We start from the raw sequence: 18,864 nt of genomic DNA on the forward strand, positions 1-18,864 counted from the left end.
CTGATCAGAAACATGTAAGCTCATTTTATTATCAAGACAACAATTAAGAATGACGACAAAATAACTATATGCGAAGACGACAAATTAACTATATGCGAAGATAGGTATGGTAGTGACTGCAGAGCTTTGAAACTTTAAACTCTTTGTTTCCTGTTTGTCAAGTTAGATTTACCGAATTTATAAACGACGAAAATAACGCACTTCTTGTGACCTGAGACACCATCTTCGCCTGCCGGTCCACGGCGCTTGCTAGCAATCAGACGGTTGTCACCAATACTGTTAGCAATAACATTGCGCGAGGATGGAACAGAGACTCGGCCGGTCCTGCGCAGAACAGAACACTCGATGGGTGTGGGAGGCTGGCTTTGTTGATCGGGCATGGTAGATGGGGATGCGACGGGTGCGAGAGGCTGACTTTGTTGATCGGGTATGGTAGATGGGGATGAAACTGGCGCAGCGGACGAAGGAACAGCAGCTGGAGGAAGCATGGGTGAGTCCTCCGGAGCTAAGATGGGTGTAGGCTGAAATAAATCCATGGATGGGGCCTGGATTCGCGTAGACTCAGAGGACAATGTGGTGGTTGGAGGAAGTGCGGGTGAGTTCTGCAGTGGTGTGGGTAAGTCCTGCAGTGGTACCACAATGGGTGCAGGCTGAGATATGTTTTGGGGCAAGCCAGGAGGTGGAGTTATGGGAGGTGATGGCGACGTGTTTGGGGGCAAGCCAGGAGGTGGAGTTAAGGGAGCTGGCAGCGACTCCAAGGCAGATGCTGCCTGCGGGTAGGGAGGTAAGCATGGCAGGTTTGGATTTCCACCTGACGCCTCAAATGCATCGACTTGCGCAGAGAGTCCCTCCCAGAATGAGTCGTCTATGTCTGGCCAATTGATATCAGTCGAGTTTTCAGGCAAATTGATGTCTGGGACTTTGTCCGCCTGGGACAATGTGTTGAACATCACCTGACCAGATGTGTCATCATGGCTAATTCCTAACCCCGCACTTATCGGTGAACGATCACCACCATCATCATGATCGAGATCATCGCTTGCACTCCCTAGCCTCGCCTTCAAAGTCGCTGTAGCCTCTGCTATTGATGGATTGGTAAGTCGGCTTCTATCAGTGATTACAGCAAACTTACGATAAACTCTGTGCAGATAGTCTTTGAAAGGAGCCATGATAGCGCTCTCAAATTCTGGGTATGTTTGACTGAAGTTGTTCCCATACTTCGTTTGACCTACATGAAAACTTCGTATCCAAGGTGAGTACTGAATGCTACGGATAAACATGGATGACTTACCTATAGACATCAATCAATCCACCAAGCTCTGGAGAAGGGCCACCTGCGAGGAGGGAGAACGAAAACCCTGTCGCATCCGCAAGTCCGGTCAAGAATTTATTGACCATAGCGGCGAGTTTTTCAATATTTCTGTGAAGTCATGTAAGCTTATTGACACGTTAGAATTCATGAATCATTACCTCCCATAATCGTCTTCGCTCCACATTCCCTCCTTCTCGTTGTCTCTATGCATCTTCGCATCCTCGATGTACTTCCGTACCTCCGCCTTAACTTCATTTGTCTCTCCTTCGTAGAGGTTCGCTGCCACCTTTTTGGCAATGGCTACACACATCCCATTAGTAAGTGCCTTGTTCTCGGCTTGTAGCGCCTCAGCTTCTGCCTTTAGTCTGTCATCAACCATGACCTTTACACGCCTCTGGTAGTAAAGTTTGGAATATGCCTCGACTTCCTGAAGGGAACGTGTCGGCTTTTCACATTCGGTGACACTCTTCAGCACCGCATTGAAGATGTTTGCGGCCTCAGCCTTTGCTTGCCGTCCCGTCTTCGTAGACCCGAGGCTATTTTTGAAACGGTTTCTCTAATTTCTGCGAGCATCTATTAACATGATTGTTTCAACAGGACATTTTGCGGTGACGACGCACCTTTTTTCGCTCGGCTTCAGCCTGATCCATGATCACAAGCTCATCCATGGTCAGCGGCCCAATAGGTGGCACTGTAGCTGGCCTTGGCTCGGGGAATACATCAAGCCACTCCTCCAACAAGTCGGTAAAGAAATTTGCCCAGTTCTTGGCTCGGTCTGATTGCTTTGCGCGATACTTCTCATACCAAGGACGCAGCCATGCCTCCTGCTCAGGAGTGCTCCATTTCCGGGGTGCCATCTACATTAATTGTTATGCAATGAGCGCTGTCATTAAAATGTTCACGTACGTTGCCTCACACGATCGTGGGATGGGTATACTTATGTAGCACGAATTGAATGATAATAGTTCGATATTTTGCTCTCAAACATCCCACGCACGGGCCCCCAAATGTACTTTTTTGTGTTGGAAGGAGCTCGCAGCTGTATTTTGGCTCAATGTATGTAGTCGCGAATTATGTATGGTACTAATCAAATCCTGATGTCCTTCTGATACATTAGTTCCCCCAACCATTGTGCCACTGTAAGCTCCACAATTCCTCCGGACATTTCAAGAAGCTGAATGTCCTCCAAGTATGCGGCTGTGGTCTTCAAGAATCGAGAGACTGTGTCAGCGGCATGCCACTCAGGTGAGATACCACAGAAATTCAGGATCTTGTCTTGTGCACGAATCACACGCTTGAGTAGTTTTTCAATCTCGCCGATTGAGTTCACGATGATAGAGATATCACCCTTTGTACTGCAATCATCTGGGATGCTCTTGACGTACTCGCCAAACTTTCCCTTGGCGAACTCGCAGGGGTCGGCACTGATTAATGTGAGCATGTCGTCCTTGGCGACTTTGATGGCGAGTAAGCATGCCGGAAGATTGGATCTGTTGGACATTAATTTTTCATTTCAATTCATATTTCTATTTTTAAAAACAGAATAGAACTTACAGTGTGTCAGTTTCATCATCGTCACTGGAATTGTCAGAGTCTGATTCAGACGCTGATTCAGACTCGTCATCATCCTCACAGCCACGCAATCCTTTCGCCACAGCTCTCGAGATCTCTTTTGATATCGCCTCTGCTTCCTTGTCACGTTTCTTTACACCATGCTCCCTCCGCCATTGTAAGATTTGGTCTCTATGTCTGTAGGTGTCAGGAACAGCATCGGGAACAATTAATAAAATCATGACATACTTGGCATAGTAGCGTCTGTGCTTTTCTCGTGCAGCCTCCTTTCTTTCTTGCACCGTTTTGTGAATAGTTGGACGTGCCATCATTGGAGGACTAGGATTGAAATTGTAGTGGTATAGGTTCAGAAAAAGTTGAAAAGAAGCAGAGCTCAAAGAAGCTCAGGGTTTCAAACGTTCAGGGAGTCCGACCATAATAAATATACTGATATTGTCTCTGAGTGAGCCATATTGATATTAACATAGTAAAATGCATGCAGGAACGTAGTACTGGGTGGGCCGCCACCTTCTAGACTTATGAGATTTATTTTAAATAGGTAGTATATGTATGGTCTTCATAAATTGTAATGGTCGCACTACTAGTACAACTGTTAACACCCATAAGAGGTGATCAATACTAAGACTTGCGGTCCGACCAAAACTCATAACTCGCCTGTCTCAATCCGCAAGTGCCTACAACAATTCCTTTTCATACAAATCAATGCCTCGTCTTAAGCTCTCCCACCTAATATACTAGTAAGTTTTCAATCCCACTCATTAGGCCAACTCTACATAGATTACACTTGGAGTCGGCACAGTTGAAGCTTATTTACGTGATATCAACAGCGCATTGCACCGTGTGACAACACTAGCTCTTACTCTCACTCACAATCATGGCTGGAGCAGGTGGTCGTCCCAGCAAGAAGCCTCGACTTGTTCGACATCCTGTCCCAGGTTCTGCTGGACAATCCTCCCAGAACGTCCACCGCCATCGAGTATTCACAATTCAACCTACCGGACAAATCAACCTGGAGACAAGATATCTTGATGCTGTCCTACCGGCGGACAACGTCTCAGAGACTCACGATGTTGGCGCTGACTGCTGCGAGACTGATCCCTGGAATGAGACCTATATATCTCTTGATGCTGAACCTCATGAGATCTATGTTCTGACTGAAAAACAAAAGCAGATGGTTAAAGTGAGCGACATTTCCCTTTTTTTTATTCAACTAAACCTGACTTCTGCATTGTCTTTTTCCATGATAGGACGATCCGATGCGCGTCTGGACCTCAGAACGATCGCATTACCTAGACGAGTTGATTTGATTAGAAGGGCGCGGGAAGGCTGATCATTCATGCCATGCTTGTGGGGACTTGGACGCATCATATCGTTGTGAGGATTGTTTTTCAGTTGATTTATTTTGCCGTCTGTGCATGATCAAATTCCACCAGAATGTACCGCTTCATCGAGTCAAGGTAGGTTCGCATTTCGGTTACTACCAACTTGGTGTACCTTTCTCTGACAACACTATCTCAGCAATGGCAGGACGGATATTTTCACGCTACAACTTTAAAACACCTTGGCCTGTGCATCCAATTAGGAGATCACACTGGCCAGTCCTGCCGCAATCCCAAACCCGCACGAGAGGACAATTTTGTTGTAATCGACGTCCATGGAATACACGAGGTTGCGCTCGACTTCTGTAGCTGTGCGAATGCACCATCCCACTACAGACAACTTTTGCGTGGCCGCTTCTTTCCATCAACTTCAACAGATCCGAGGACTGCAGCAACATTTGCAGTTCTCGAACATTTCCACCTCCTTTCGTTCGAGTCTAAAGTGTCGGCTTACGAGTTTTATCATTGCCTTGCACGTCGAAGCGACAACACAGGCATTAAGCCTATCAAGGTGACTGACACTCGTTTCTTACTTAGTTACTGACTAATTTATCCACACAGGACCGCTACTCTGTCTTTTTAAGGATCATGAGACAGTGGCGGAATCTCACATCGTTGAAACGATCAGGTCGCGGTCACGACCCTGCGGGAGTTGATGCAACGCAACAAGGACAACTCGCAGTCCTGTGCCCTGCCTGTCCGCAGCTCGGAAAAAATGTCCCTGAGGACTTAGCACATGTCAGCTCAAATGAACGGTATGTTTTCCTCCGTCTACTCATTCAATCATTAACTTACTGTTTTACACAGATGGCTTTACTCGCTATTCTTGGCCATTGACGCCAATTTTCGCCTTAAGCGTCGTCTCGTGTCGAACGATATCAAGGACCCTGGGCTCAGTCCCGGATGGGGGTATTTTGTGGAAGAAGGACAGTACAAGACATACCTTCGCGATCATGCAGATGTCAGGCAAGAGGTTTGTTATTTTAACTTCACTTATATCATGGTGTACTAATACATGCTTTAGAAGAGCATGTGCGTTAGCCACAATGCCATCAACATGGCGGATACCAAGCTTGCCAAAGGGCTTGCGGCAACCGGCGTAGGCTCAGTCGTTTGTGCGCGGCACGACATGCGGCTCGCAAGTGGCGTTGGAGATTTGCAAAGAGGCGAAAAGTGAGTAATTTTATCAATGCCATTGCTACAGGTACTCATGCCTCCATCAGATATATGAATATGGATTACATTGTATTCTCCGCCCTGTCTGCTTTTGCGTTCACTCCCATAGTCAACTTTTCCTATGATATTGCCTGCCAGTGGCACAAAAAGCTCTGGCAGCGTGTCTCGACCCTTCCTTCGCAACTCCAACCCAATCGCGCGCACACGGCCTTCAACTTCTTTGTGCCCAAGTTTCATATTGCTGCTCATATCGCCGCTTGCCAAACAAATTTCTCCTTCAACTGGACACCAGGAGTCGGTCGAACAGACGGGGAAGCACCAGAACGTGGATGGGCCGATATAAACCGCGTCACTGCAAGTACGAAGGAAATGGGGCCTGGTAGTCGTCGCGAAGTTCTTGACGACCATTTCGGCGATTGGAACTGGAAGAAAGTGACTGCATTTGGTACGTCTTTGCAGCAGTCAGCTCGTTGACATAAACTAACTATAGCGATGTATTTTTAAAGGTCGTGTCTTACTCCGCAAGATCAAGGAAGCCGTCAAAGCCAAAACAGAACATCGCCATGCCCTTACGGAGTTGGAAGAGTCCATCACGCAATCAGACTTAGGCGTTGCCTCACTCACAAATTGGACAAACGAAGTATTAGCATGGGAGCTAGACCACTCGAATCCGAATCCGTTTGAGAGCAGGGTTACAGGTAATTTTTTCGGCCTTCATTCAAGTTGTTTATAGTCTCATGGGAAGTTCAGCCACAACGCAGGCGGCCGTTCGTCTAGAGCTACTAATGCAAGATGCGCAAGATTTAGAGGACAGATCTTCGGTTTCACTTCATTCTGATGTGACGCCGAGCATTCTCATCAGCACGGGTCTGGATATTGAGCATACACAGTAGGTGGCAAGTGAATTCAAGCGATACTACACTAATTTTGTTTTCTAGACGACGGCTTCGTGCAGATAACGGGAGCTTAGGTCAACATGCAACAAATGAACAACAAACGAAGATCCTAGCACGCAGCAATAGTCTCCAACGTCGTATTGAAGCATGGACCAAGATTCAAGTCTTATACATGCCATCTGTCTCTCAACTCCGTGCTACTAATGCTACCGGCCTCAACCATACACCCAGTGATGACGAAGAGAGCGGATGTCCAAGGTCGAGGCCCAATTCTGTCAAACCTGAGGACTTTCAGCTGCTATTTCCTTCCGACATCTGCAGCTACGCACCGTGCGATCCAAACTGCTTCACATAGAATGGTCATTGCGTTTTGCGCAGGCAAATGACGCTCTGGACGAGTGCCAATCCCATATACGCCTTCGCCATCAGCTCTTGCGTTTCAAAAGCCAGCACCTACGTGGACAATGTGCCAATACTCGGGCGCGGAAGACCGTACAAGCTGTTGATGACCGGCTAGTCCTCAGCCATGATAAATATTTGCGTGCGCGTAGCGCATTGGTCTGCCTGTCGAGGCACATTGATCATGTTGGGTGGGATCGCGGCCTACAACCACTGAAGAAAACGGACCTCAGACCAATAGGTGATCTTGGGGGACAGACTCTGGGCACAGCAATCATGCCGTGGATCTGGCTTACTCATGGGATCTCTTCGCATGACAGCGAGGGGCTGCAAGACAGTAAGTGATCATGCAGCACTGTTTTCGTTTGAAGATGACAGACTTACTCTGCGGTGGATTTAGCACTCCGCGTCGAATGGTGTAAGGCAAGGGCCCGACATAACCGGTGGCAAGAAGAAATACAGCTATTACTGGTTGAGATGCAGCGCGTGTTGGCGTTTCTCGCATGGGAAGCCAGACAGTGGGACGAGCGAGCAACCCTTCGCATGGTAGAGCGGTCAGAATATGCAGAAGGTCTGATCGCATATGCAAACCGCCAGGCTGCTATCCGTCGCGGCTTGTCTGCAAGCTTTTCGGAAATGTGGAGGGATGTGGGAGCCCTAGTAAGTGCGGGTTTGGATTATGGCACAGAAGGCGAGCAGGACGACGGACCTTCTATTGACGGACCTTCTATTGATGAACCCCCACACGAAGATCTCGATGGGGTTGATTAGTAGCTTCTGTACCTTCATACATAGTGACGTCTTCAATGAATCAACATTTGGATCTCAGATTCTCAGAAAATGCTCAAGTTGCTCAACTTAGACATTGGCCGGGCATCCGCTGTCAAAGTAACAAATGTGCCGGCTCTTGGATGGAAGATAGGTGGATAATTAGCCTACAGTGATGTATCATGTCAATGGATAGTTGAACCAAGGGATGTATTCCAGTTTTAGGGCTATAGCCCATAATGATATATCCGTCTACTAACATCAGGTGATTGTTTACCATTTTGATCATCACGTCCACACTCCACTGGCGCTTAGACTCGTAACCATTCTGCCTACGTGCGTTTTTGAGATGTGTGTGAATTTTGCCGTAGGCAGACTGGTCAATCTCGGAAAGATTTGGCGGGGGGGGGCACGGAGTTCGAAATTTGCAGTTGCCGATTGTGCCGCTCGATGTTATTGTCATTATCATCCAGCGTCAACGACGCTGCATCATCTGTTCGCAGTATAATGATACCATTTCCTGTGCTTTTACCTCAGATATTGCACTATCATCTGCTATGCGGACAACTCGTGCGGTGAAAGAGAATAAGCATCAAAATGTCAAAACAGTTAGCTTTTTTTCGAACCACACAAAACTAATGTAGACATCGAGCTAGTACTGCACTGTAATCCAATCGCAAATTGCAAACATTCGCTTGCAAAACAACCTCGCCTTTCAGATCATTCACGGACTAAGGGAAGGATCATTGCCAGTGTCCTGCCAGCACCTGTTGCAGCCCGGACAACAACATATCTTGATGCGAGCAATGACATGAGGCACTCGAGTTGAAACAGCTTTGGTTGCTTCGTTCCTTCTGTAAGAAAATCGAGTCGGGCGAAAGAGTCTACAATGTTCTGGCACTGGGATATATGCAAAGGTTCAATGAACTCTGTTGGAAGGTTCTCAAGTGCATCTAGCGCAGCAAGGGACATTGGGGAAACAGAAACAGCCTCACAATCCATGGTTGCAAGGCCACGATCATAGCATATGCGTGAACGCACAAAGACTACGGTATAGTGACATATGATCGAGTACCACCGGCACAATCGGCAACTGCAAATTTTCAAACTCCGTGCTTCCCCTGCCAAATCTTTCCGAGATTGACCAGCCTGGCTACACCACTCGAGCATCCATGGTAGTATATGCCAGGCTGGTCACGAGCCTAACTGGCGCTAAAATATCTGCCAATAGAGATCCTGACTGCGAGCGCCTTCATCATCATATTGACACACAGACTCATCTCGGCTTGCTAGCCTACCGTTCAAGTTTCAACTGGTAAGTTCCGTATCAACCCTTGACAACAATCGGGTACCTTCGTAGTGCGATGAGGAAGATTCGGATTTCTTGACAGTGGACATGTAAAACAAGAGACATGTGGTGCATTGCTTTATGGTATGATACAAGTATGACGGAACGACCAGCTAGAGTAGTGTAAACCCGATTCTATCATTTCGTGAAATACATAAAGATCTTCCGTTTGAGTTGAAAATAATCATTTGGACGCATGTGATCCACTACTACTTGTAGGGAATGAATCAGGGCGACATATTCCGCTCGCTGCTCATCCGTCGTCATCACTCCAGGGCCGAATATTAGGCTCTCAAGGGGACAGTTCGATCGTGTCAAAAATGCCTTGAATCCCTCATGAGGCCATGGTTGTACATAGTGAACTTCAAGTGCGCGTAGTTCGGGGAGTGAGACAGCATCGAATAGGCCCCAGGCAAGATCCACGATTGCGCCACCACGATTCCAACCCCCGGAAACGATGCTTAAGGATCGAAGTTTGGTGTGCGTGAATGGTTCTAAAACCTGCTTTGCATTAAAAGATATACCGACCAATAAGGAGGTGAGGTCGGGGCATAGATAGAGCAAGTGGCTAATTGTATGCGGTTGATCCACCGTGATCTGGACATTTGTGAGATTGGCCCATAATGCGGGTTTGAAGTCAGAGAAGGACTCGAGTTCGAAGCGCGGGCGCGGTATGTTGAAACTGCGCAGAGTGGGAGGTGATTGCGAGATAGAGTGGGCAACATCTAGCATAGGATGATAAGTGTCCGCGAAAATGGTCAGCTCTTCGAGTGCGATGAAGTCTGTTACCACAGGCAGGCTGGCACCGGAGTCAGAGAGAAGAGCAAGTGAAGTGACTTGAGTTATATATGGCTGAAGAAGGCTTCGTGACTCGATCCAGTGATTGTTGCGACCACGCCAGAATGCCAATGAGAGCGGATGTCCTTGTGTTCGCTCGAGCCAAGAGTCACAACAGGCGGCTGAACGCTGAAATTTATGGCCCATAGACAGTTTGCACCACAAACCGGGCATGTCCACAGCAACCTCTCTCCATCGTCGACATACTCTGGTCAGTAGCACGGGGGCCTTCTCTGGGTGGGGCAACATGTACTTGTCATCCGGGAGGCAGTAAACGAAAATGAGCGATAATATTTCGGTTGGAAAGTGCCAAAGGGTTGATACAGGTCTCCTGTGTGTATGTTGGGACTCGATAATCTCGTCTTCCTGTTCTAAGAGTCGCCGGCGAAGTTTCCTGGCACGATCACTCTCATCGAGTTCGCTAGGGTTTGAGGCCTTGAGCTGAACTGCATCCAACTGCTGCTGGTGTTCGATGATGATGGCCCGAACTTCGAGCTCGTTCAAGTTGGTAGAGGGGTTGCAAGTGGCTGCGAGTCGGGAGTAGGCGGTGTCGAAGTCAGGCGTCTCGTAATCATCAATAGAATCAAGCTGAAATGAATGTTTATCATTGTAATCAGACACCAACCTGAACCTACAAAACCGAGGGCTTACGTCTTTCTGCAGTGCATCAACGATATCTGAGGTCCTGGCTGAATCCATTGTTTTAATCTGCATTTTTTTTGCTATATGAAACGTTTGTGCCAAGGAGGTAGAGATGTTAGAGATGGGTGGTTTGAACTAGACAATAATTCTGCCGTCCACCAACACTCGCATCCCTATTTAAATTACAAGCTGTGGACCTTTGCAAAGGTATAACGACAATAGACACATTACCTTTCTAGCGGCGTATGTCCACACCTAGGCACCGACACCCACAGCTACCGACTTGACATTGTCGCCACAAAGCGAGTAAGCGCGAACGTCTGTGGAAGGGTGATCTCCGCAGGCCAACTGAGGTCTTGTATGTACGCGACGACTTGACAAGATTGGCGAACAAACAATTACACGTCATTAGTGATAGTCCATCCAGCCGGCAAGGCCTTGAGGACAGCAGTCACAGAACGGAACCGCAGGGGACCCCGAAAATAATCTTGGTATGTATGAGCCTTTATTGTGAAAGACCCCGAAAATTTCGCGCTGAGCATCCGCACTTTTGCTTTGAGTTTGCTCATTGGATGATTATCGATGCGGCCCTCATTATGATCTCACCGCTCAGGTTACCCCTCCTCTGGAAAATTAATCCGCGCAGCCCAAATCCACGACTTTTTCTCATCCCCATCCCCATCATCAGCCTCGAGTCCCCAGATCAAAGTAGAGGCCATCTCAGACGATGACCTAGCCGTCGACCGCGCGTCTTATGATGGTTGACCTCCATCTTTTTCCTTTCTTCATCCCCGTAGACTGACCCCCACCAATCGGACTCTTTTCAAGAAAATACAGCCCGCGCAACTCTCTTCACCTCTATCACAAGATACATCGCCAGAAATACGATTCTCAATTTCTCATCGTAGATGAGATCAACTATATCAAGGGGTTCAGATGCCAGCTGTATTGCAAATCGCGCGAGGCAGGCGTCAGGGTCTCCACGATGGGTAATAGGTTACGATGTTGTCGCTCTCACAACTGACACAATTGAGAAAAGTAGGTTTATATCCTCGTTCTTGAAGCTGTAGGGTTGGAGCTTCCTTGGTATGCACTGTAATAACACCATTCCAGATGTCAGCTTCATGCTGAAGCCACAACGGAAGTGATTTACCTGGACACTGTTGTTTACATAAAATATAAAATAAAATAATGCGATGATAGCATATCCATCGGGCTAGAGCGAAGGCCAGGATTTATGGAGTGCCTGAAGACTGAGAAGTACAAAGGGAGCGCACTGTTATCCAGCGGAGTGTTGATTTTTTTTTCGCACGACGCGAAGTTACTTCATCCCGGGGTAGTGAAGAAAACGTGTTTACTAAGTATCAGTACTCAGTGGATGCACCTAAGATAATCACCATGACCTCATTATCAAACGATAAGTTCACCCCGGCAACAGATGCCACGAATGATGAATGTACGATATCAGCATCCAAGGAGAGGTCTACTAGGATTTGGACCAGAATAGAATGAGTGTGAGCACGGCAATCTCGGGCAGGTGTCGGAATACAGCACCGGACAATAGAAAAACATGTTGAAGACTTGACGAAACCGAGTTCAAAATCGGCTGGAAGAGACACGCGAAGCAGAGAGGAAATATGACTCCTCGTTGAACTTCGTCGCCACAATGGACATAGTCCCTTGGTGAGAATAGGAATATGCACTTGGTGTAGGTGTCGGACCTGAGCGCTCCGTCTACACAGCACTTGAGGTATGAAACAAACACGAGGATAATTATTAATGCACCGCAATATACGACTTAAAGGAACAGATACTCACCTTCCTAAATTCTAAACTCAACGCCCACTTTCTCAGTTTACAGGTAACTGTAGTGTCAGCTGTTTTTGAGCTGGTCTGAACAGGTGCTTCTCGTGAGTGACACTCTGAAACTAACCACCCGCTTATCAGCGATACCATATAGTGAATCCTCAGTTCTCACACTACCGGGCTTGCATACATAGTCCCGAAGTCATCACCCGTGTCAGGACGGAATTCCTGTAAGCAAACGTTTCCATCAGCTTTTCCTCGCGATTTGTTAATAATTCAAGGCGCTTCAACTCACCAGTTATCTTTGCCATTGTCAGACAAGCATTTTCAAAGCGGTCCTCACACAAATTTTCCCCATCCGCCGTAGTTGAGAATCTGAGCGCCGACCATGTCATCCTCAACCAGTAATACACCAACGATCACGCCACGCCAGGCGATGCGAGGCTATACTAGCCAATTGCTCGATATTGTGCACCTGCCTGGTGAACGACGCATCGTCGTATGTTCGGAAGATGGCTCCCTCCGACTATGGGACCTGGAGAGCGACGCACAAATTGGTGATGCCTGGCGGGATGAGGGGCATAAGGCAGAGGCAAAAAAAATAGCATTGTCTCCAAACGGTAAGACTATTGCAAGCGCAAGCGATAGCGGGACGGTGAGGTTGTGGGACGTGGAGACGAGGAAGGCCATCGCCAAATGGGTTGGACACACTGAGAATGTGGGGTCAGTATGCTGGAGTGGAGATGGTGAGCGAGTCGTGAGCGGATCCTGGGACGGGACAGCAAGAGTGTGGGATGTCAAAACCGGGAAAACCGTCTTAGAAATCAAGAACGGTCACCAGTATGTTTGGGCGGTGATATACTCGCCCGACAACACAAAATTTGCGACGGGGGGAGAAAACGAGAACGCTGTAAAAATCTGGGATGCCAATACAGGCAAGCTGCTCAGCACACTCAAACAAGATCAATCAGTTCGAAGCCTGGCCTGGTCGTCAGATGGGAAGAAACTTATATCTGGGTCATTGGGCCCGATTGGGATATTTGACACGGTCACTTGGGAGCAGATCGCTACTCTCAAGGGTCACATTTTCAACTTGACTTTGTCTCCGAACGGCCGCTTTCTTGCGACTACATCAATATGGGATGAAACAGTATGTTTGTGGAACCTCAACACGAACCTCCCAGTGTGTCCACTCCTCCAGCATGAAAAGGACGTGAGCTGTCTAGCTTTTTCCGCGGATGGAAAGCTGCTGGCCACCGCTTGCGAGGACAAGAATGTGTACCTGTGGGATATCAATACCATGCTCAAAGATGCTGGCTTTGAAGACCTATTGTCCATTCCAAATGTGCCAGTGAGTTTATGCCTTCGGTAAAGACTACTCTAACTTCTGGACCTCCCACTTGTAGGTCACATCTGGAAAGTTGTTAAAGAACGTGCGTGGCGTGCTTCTTAATCTTCTTGAGCATTTTACATAAGATCATCACTCCAGAGTGATGCTACACGACATCCAGCCCAACCCATGAAAGCCCATCGAGTACCGCCAGGTTTTTTCGATGACCTACGAGGCAACATTCATGTGCGTCATGAGCATTTTTTTTTGAATGGGGTCTTGTACTGACCTTTTTCTCTCAGTCTTCCACGTCGTACGGTGTCCATCCTTCCTCTGATCGCCGCTCCCATTGCGCCCTCACACCCTCGATTTCACCCGTGCTCCTTGGACGCCTTCCATTGCTCTTTCGTCGCTCTCACTCCCACACTAGCGAATCAACCGAAATCCAACAACACTCAAGGCTAGCCACCCTCTTTCGTCACGGTCCTCTTACTCTCCAAGTTGCTGCAGTACGAGACAAACAGGTATGGCTTTCTTCGCGTGCATTTCCAACCACTGTGTTTCGATCATTTCTATGCAGGCACTGTTTGTTGCTCGACGCCCAGAATATGAGAAGGCGAAACAAATGCAGTTGCAGAAAACCCAATCGCAAGGCCAAGTGCAGGTGTTGTCATCGCAAACTCAGCCCACCGACGCGTCGACGTCCGAAAAACCTCCTGCTACTGATGCAGCAACCGTACAGTTACAACCCCTCTCGTTGTTGGCTCGCCTCGTGCTTTTAATCTGTTGCGCATCTCCCCCAGATGCTGATTGTCATTGACGCTTCAGCGTATGAATAACTATTTCATTTTTCTTCTGGTCTTTATGTACTCTCATCTCTTTCTCCTGGTCTTTCGCTACACCTTCAATCATGTTTTCTCGTTGCAAGACTCGTGTGGTGCATCGGACCCGATAATGTTTGCTAACGAGAATAACACTTCAAGACACGACTGGTCTATCAGGTAGAGTTCCGAGTCGTGAGCTAGGCAAAGTATATCACAGTCCTTTGGTGTACAATACTCCGCTTCACATTGACGAGGAGTAGAGTATTATTCACAGGTTAAGGCACCCATCTGGGATTGACGAAGCTACCAACTTCAATAGGTGTGCATGTTAAGTTCTATGGTGCAAAAGGCCTTGAAAGCTTGAATAATGGTGTGAGTCGGCTCGCACTATCATGATGTACTCAAGCAGAATACGAGGCTACAAGCAATTTGAATCCATAAGGAAAAAAATTAGGGAACAACAACGCGAGAGTGAATACGGAAACGAGACAACGAGAGCGCAAGCGTATCAGGGTCATGTCTACAAAAAAAGTATCACATAGGATCACAGATAAACAACCCCTGAATATGTACCAGACGAAGCAATACAACGTAGGTAAAACTATACACCAATATGAATAAACACCATTCTCTGCTCGAGCGGCACTTTCGTCATCACGGCGTTCGTAGCATGATTCAGTGCCCAGGCCGCCTTCGTACAGTCTATCACGCCGTCCTCCAGATCCTCGAACATCTTCTCATAGAAAGCTTCTACGACGTATTTTGCGAGAGCGTCATTGAGCCCCACAGTGTGCCAACGACACTCTTGAACCCCAAAAACTGGAGTCCAGCTGCGAGGTGAATGGCTTCGTCGGGCGTCTCCTCATCACCAACAGCGGTATGGCACGCCGATAAGAACGCGAATTCAGCTTGAGGAGAATTGTTCTCCATGATGTCAAGCAGCGTAACGGGTTTGTCTCTCATAGCAAAATATGAGTTATAGGGCTGCTCAAGGTCTTGCTTGCCGTGACAAGCGAGGTGCACCCAGGTGTTGCATTGCAAAGCATTGAGCGCACCTGCTTGTGTGGCTTCGTCTTTCGAAATATTAGTGAACTTGATGTTGGGAGGAACGAGTGTCTGGACAAGCTCGAGCTCGTTGTCGACAGCTGGGAGCATGTCGCCTTGCCCTGCGCCCGGTTCACTTTGTCCGATCGCCGCAAAGGACGGAGTCACACGCATCTTCATCGCCTGCCGAGCTCTAATAAGAGCTGAAAGTGTGGGCGTATAAGAGCAGATGTAGAGATCCTCCAGGCATGACTCCTTCCCAGAGCAATCTGTGTTCATTCGGAATGGGTTAGCTGCATGGAGAGGTATGGACGTGAAGGCTGCTGTCGGACAAAGCCATATTCGAGACTTGTGCTGCAATTTCAGGTCGTGTTGGAGGACGTTAACGATGGGTAGCATGATTTCATCCCACAGGATCCGCAAGCGTACTCGCAACTTCTTCCTCGGCTCCTGTGGGTGCATACGAGCCGCATGCCGGATTGCCGTAGCGAAATCGTCCTTCAGCTGTTCCAGATCTGCGAAAGTGATGCGCGGGAAGCGAACGTGATGGGGCTGTCCTGATGTCGGAACCACGATGGCGTTACATGAGTATTTGCTCGCAATGAGAATGATAACTGGGCCATGGCACGCTGCCGCTTGCAAGTCTTTGTACGAAGGTGGGAGCAGGAATCTCGAGAAACCCTGAAGATTGCGTATCTCAGCTACTGTAGCTTCCCATTGCCTTGTGAGTTTCATATAGTTGATTGCTGCCTGATCAGCAGCAGCTTTGTCGGCACTGCCTGTAGAACCCTGAGCATCAGACAGGCGCTTGCTGAGCTCTGCAAGTGTTTGAGCTAGCTGTGGACTCGCAGACTTCAGGTCTTCCAGTGGAGTCCTGAGCCGAGAGGCCAGCGACCATTGTTGGCCGCGACCGTGCTCCACGAGTTCAACCGCTCGTTGCAGATCATTGGAACGAACCGCACATGATGCCGCATCGACTGGCAGTGACTGTGCCCGACGAAAAGCAGTGGCAGCCTCGCGTCGTGAGATGATCGACGATCGCGTCATTACGTGGTTGTCGAAAAGCTCCAAGCATGTTTGGTATGCTTCAAGGGCAGAGTCGTGTTGATGATCTTCAGCTTCATCAACCCGGTTCAACGCTGCTTGAACGCGACGCGGAAAGCCTTGAGTAGGGTGGCCCGAGGCCAGTCTGAAGTTCTCCACAGCGAATGACAAATCATCTGGATCGTGTTGTACACGGTAACGAGACATATAGCTTTCCTGCAGCCACTTGTAGCTGGAATACCTGTCTGGGTGCAGTGAAGGCAAAACCACCAATGACTCTTGGCAGAGTCGAATGGCCTCCTCGACATCTTTATTCTTCCCAGTTCGCGTGAAACGAGAGCAGAGTGCTGAGCTCAAATTGAAAAGGATTCTATGGGACGCTGGATGATCACCCCGCGTCAACCGAAGGGATTCGCGACATAGATCAATGGCTTCATTGAGATCCTCGATGTCGTGCAATTTGTCACATCTGTTGTTGAGCGCGAGAGCAAGGTTGTTGAGCATGGTGTCACGACGTGGATTCCCAGGTGGTCGCAATGTCAGTGCCTCGCGATAGAGGCTGACAGCTCGGTTAATGTCATCAACATCACCCCATTTATTGAAACGGGTGCGGAGCGCACCCCCTAAGTTTCCCAACGAGAAATCGCGATATATGTGCCCAACAGGGCGCAGGAGCAGCGCTTCTTCATGTAAGGAGATGGCCTCGTCAATGTCATGGGATTTGCCTTGGTGATCAAAACGGGACTCGAGTGAATAGGCCAAGTTATTCAGGTAGGCGCTACGATCAAAATGTCCCTCGGGGCATAGAGAAACAATTTCACGACGAAGTTGTATGCTTTCTTCCAGATCATCAATGCTGCCATGCTGTTCATAGCGTGCCCTGAGATCCCGTGAAAGTTTGTCCAGTGCTGTTGTACGGTGCCGATGGCCCAGAGGACAGAGCTCGAGCACGACTTGTTGAAGGTGGATGCCTTCGTATAATGCATCAATCGGAAGATGGTTGCATTCGTTGATCATATAATCAATCTCACTGTCTACGCCGATGCTACGAAGGTAGCTGGCCTCTGGACAGATGGGCAGTAGCTTGCAGCACAGTTGCAGGAATTCATGAATATAGACAGTAGCGCGCTCCTTGCTCCAGCGCCATTTCAATGCGACAATGAGATGATAGAGAGATAAAGCGTGGTCTGGATGGCCCTGCGGACGCAATTCAAGAGCTTCGCGGAAGAGGGAAGTGATGGCATCGATGTCTTGAGGATTCTTTTGAATATAGCCTTGAAGGCGGGCCCACGCGAGGTTGGTGAGAGCCGCTGCATGGTCAGGATGGTCGACTGGACAGCGGTCGAGAACCAACTGAAAACGCTCTACAGCATCGTTCAGCTGAGAGACCCGCTTGTGTATCATGTATCTGGCGAGTCGTACGTGGCCCGCATCTGTTTCTCGAGCAATCTCGCGATCTATGAGAGACTACAGTTGCTGTTCTGTCAGTGAAAGCTATCAGGACAAATTCTTGGGTCACCCACATCAATCGGTGCGCGGTCCTGATTATCGCAAGCGTGTATAACAGCGGCCTTCAGCGTGACGGAAGAATTGACACCACGAACGGGTGGGAAGGACAGTTCTACGGAATGAGAATAGATATGCATGAATGAGAAGTAGATTCAGTAACTCACCGAATGGCTCATCTGCATGATCGAGCAACTCATCCCAAGATGTCTGAAGTTTTCCAATGACTTCTCCATTGCCAAGCATTCGGTCGACCTCGTAAGACGCTCTGATCTCCACTGATAATGCAGGTGACTCGTGGGATGCTCTGAAAACCGAAGTTGAGTTCTCGGATCGTGCCCGAAAGTTTTGAGGGACTTTACAGAATCACAGTATCTCCCCACGCTACAGATTCATCGGATGATAAGATACTAATGGCTGATTTCCAACGTCTTCTCGAGTCGACATTGATGGATATGTAAATGCCAGCGGGTTGGCGCTGGAGGGGACTCGAAGATTTTTCCGCCGATGACTGTAGAAAGAACGTGGGGGTCACAAAAGAGATACAAATGTGATACAGTGCGACCTACCTTCAAGTCTGATATATTGCCTTGCAGTGCTAGTAGGCGTGGTGGTGCGACGAAACAAACGACGAACGGCACGGCGCATCCGAGTCGGAGATTGAGTGGGGTACAGAATGAGTGGTAGGACAAGATGGAGGATAGGGATATGAGACTGTGGATGGAGTTTGGCTGAGAGGGGGATAAGAAGATGTTGAGGGTTCAGGTAATGCTATTTATATCATGTTGTCGTGGGCTGTTCAGCACGGTAGACGCTGGTATAATTAAACTACTAAGCACTGAGACCAAAGTGGTAGGATTAGCGGGAGAATCTGTCCTAGAGAAGTGACAAGGCATCAACAAAAGTGGCATGTCAAGGTTATGCGAGACTCTGAGCGTTCTGTGATGCTTATTCCTGGACTGAGTCGACGGTACGACTCGT

The 18,864-nt window shown here is 48.4% G+C and overlaps 6 protein-coding genes across 6 annotated transcripts; 2 read left to right on the top strand and 4 right to left on the bottom strand.

The window, feature by feature from the left end:
• Positions 1-134: 134 nt before the first annotated feature.
• DEU56DRAFT_918875 (uncharacterized protein) lies at positions 135-2,169 on the bottom strand (the record flags this gene model as incomplete). Its single annotated transcript, XM_041358186.1, has 6 exons — positions 135-150; positions 202-1,081; positions 1,133-1,239; positions 1,292-1,420; positions 1,471-1,868; positions 1,933-2,169. The coding sequence occupies 6 exons, from the start codon at positions 2,167-2,169 to the stop codon at positions 135-137; spliced, it is 1,767 nt and encodes a 588-aa protein (XP_041202172.1).
• Positions 2,170-2,399: 230 nt separating this feature from the next.
• DEU56DRAFT_918876 (uncharacterized protein) lies at positions 2,400-3,192 on the bottom strand (the record flags this gene model as incomplete). Its single annotated transcript, XM_041358187.1, has 3 exons — positions 2,400-2,802; positions 2,867-3,055; positions 3,113-3,192. The coding sequence occupies 3 exons, from the start codon at positions 3,190-3,192 to the stop codon at positions 2,400-2,402; spliced, it is 672 nt and encodes a 223-aa protein (XP_041202173.1).
• A 566-nt stretch (positions 3,193-3,758) lies between these two features.
• DEU56DRAFT_930255 (uncharacterized protein) lies at positions 3,759-7,607 on the top strand (the record flags this gene model as incomplete). Its single annotated transcript, XM_041358687.1, has 12 exons — positions 3,759-4,064; positions 4,318-4,341; positions 4,403-4,774; positions 4,825-5,018; positions 5,071-5,236; positions 5,288-5,436; positions 5,487-5,884; positions 5,946-6,137; positions 6,190-6,328; positions 6,378-6,609; positions 6,657-7,071; positions 7,135-7,607. The coding sequence occupies 12 exons, from the start codon at positions 3,759-3,761 to the stop codon at positions 7,503-7,505; spliced, it is 2,958 nt and encodes a 985-aa protein (XP_041202174.1). The 3' UTR covers positions 7,506-7,607.
• Positions 7,608-8,988: 1,381 nt separating this feature from the next.
• On the bottom strand, positions 8,989-10,386 carry DEU56DRAFT_918878 (uncharacterized protein; the record flags this gene model as incomplete). Its single annotated transcript, XM_041358188.1, has 2 exons — positions 8,989-10,275; positions 10,339-10,386. The coding sequence occupies 2 exons, from the start codon at positions 10,384-10,386 to the stop codon at positions 8,989-8,991; spliced, it is 1,335 nt and encodes a 444-aa protein (XP_041202175.1).
• Positions 10,387-10,938: 552 nt separating this feature from the next.
• Positions 10,939-11,353, top strand: DEU56DRAFT_747776 (uncharacterized protein; the record flags this gene model as incomplete). The annotated part of the gene is made up of 2 exons (XM_041349295.1): positions 10,939-11,078; positions 11,158-11,353. Coding segments are annotated over 2 exons (336 nt in total), but the record flags the coding sequence as incomplete, so codon positions are not given.
• A 3,686-nt stretch (positions 11,354-15,039) lies between these two features.
• DEU56DRAFT_905013 (CHAT domain-containing protein) lies at positions 15,040-18,129 on the bottom strand (the record flags this gene model as incomplete). Its single annotated transcript, XM_041356695.1, has 3 exons — positions 15,040-17,844; positions 17,901-17,998; positions 18,051-18,129. 3 exons carry the CDS (start codon positions 18,127-18,129, stop codon positions 15,040-15,042), a joined length of 2,982 nt encoding a protein of 993 aa, XP_041202177.1.
• Between the last annotated feature and the right edge of the window lie 735 nt (positions 18,130-18,864).

Source organism: Suillus clintonianus, assembly GCF_016758775.1.
Source record: "Suillus clintonianus strain FC179 chromosome Unknown DEU56scaffold_146, whole genome shotgun sequence".
NCBI classification, from domain to species: domain Eukaryota; kingdom Fungi; phylum Basidiomycota; class Agaricomycetes; order Boletales; family Suillaceae; genus Suillus; species Suillus clintonianus.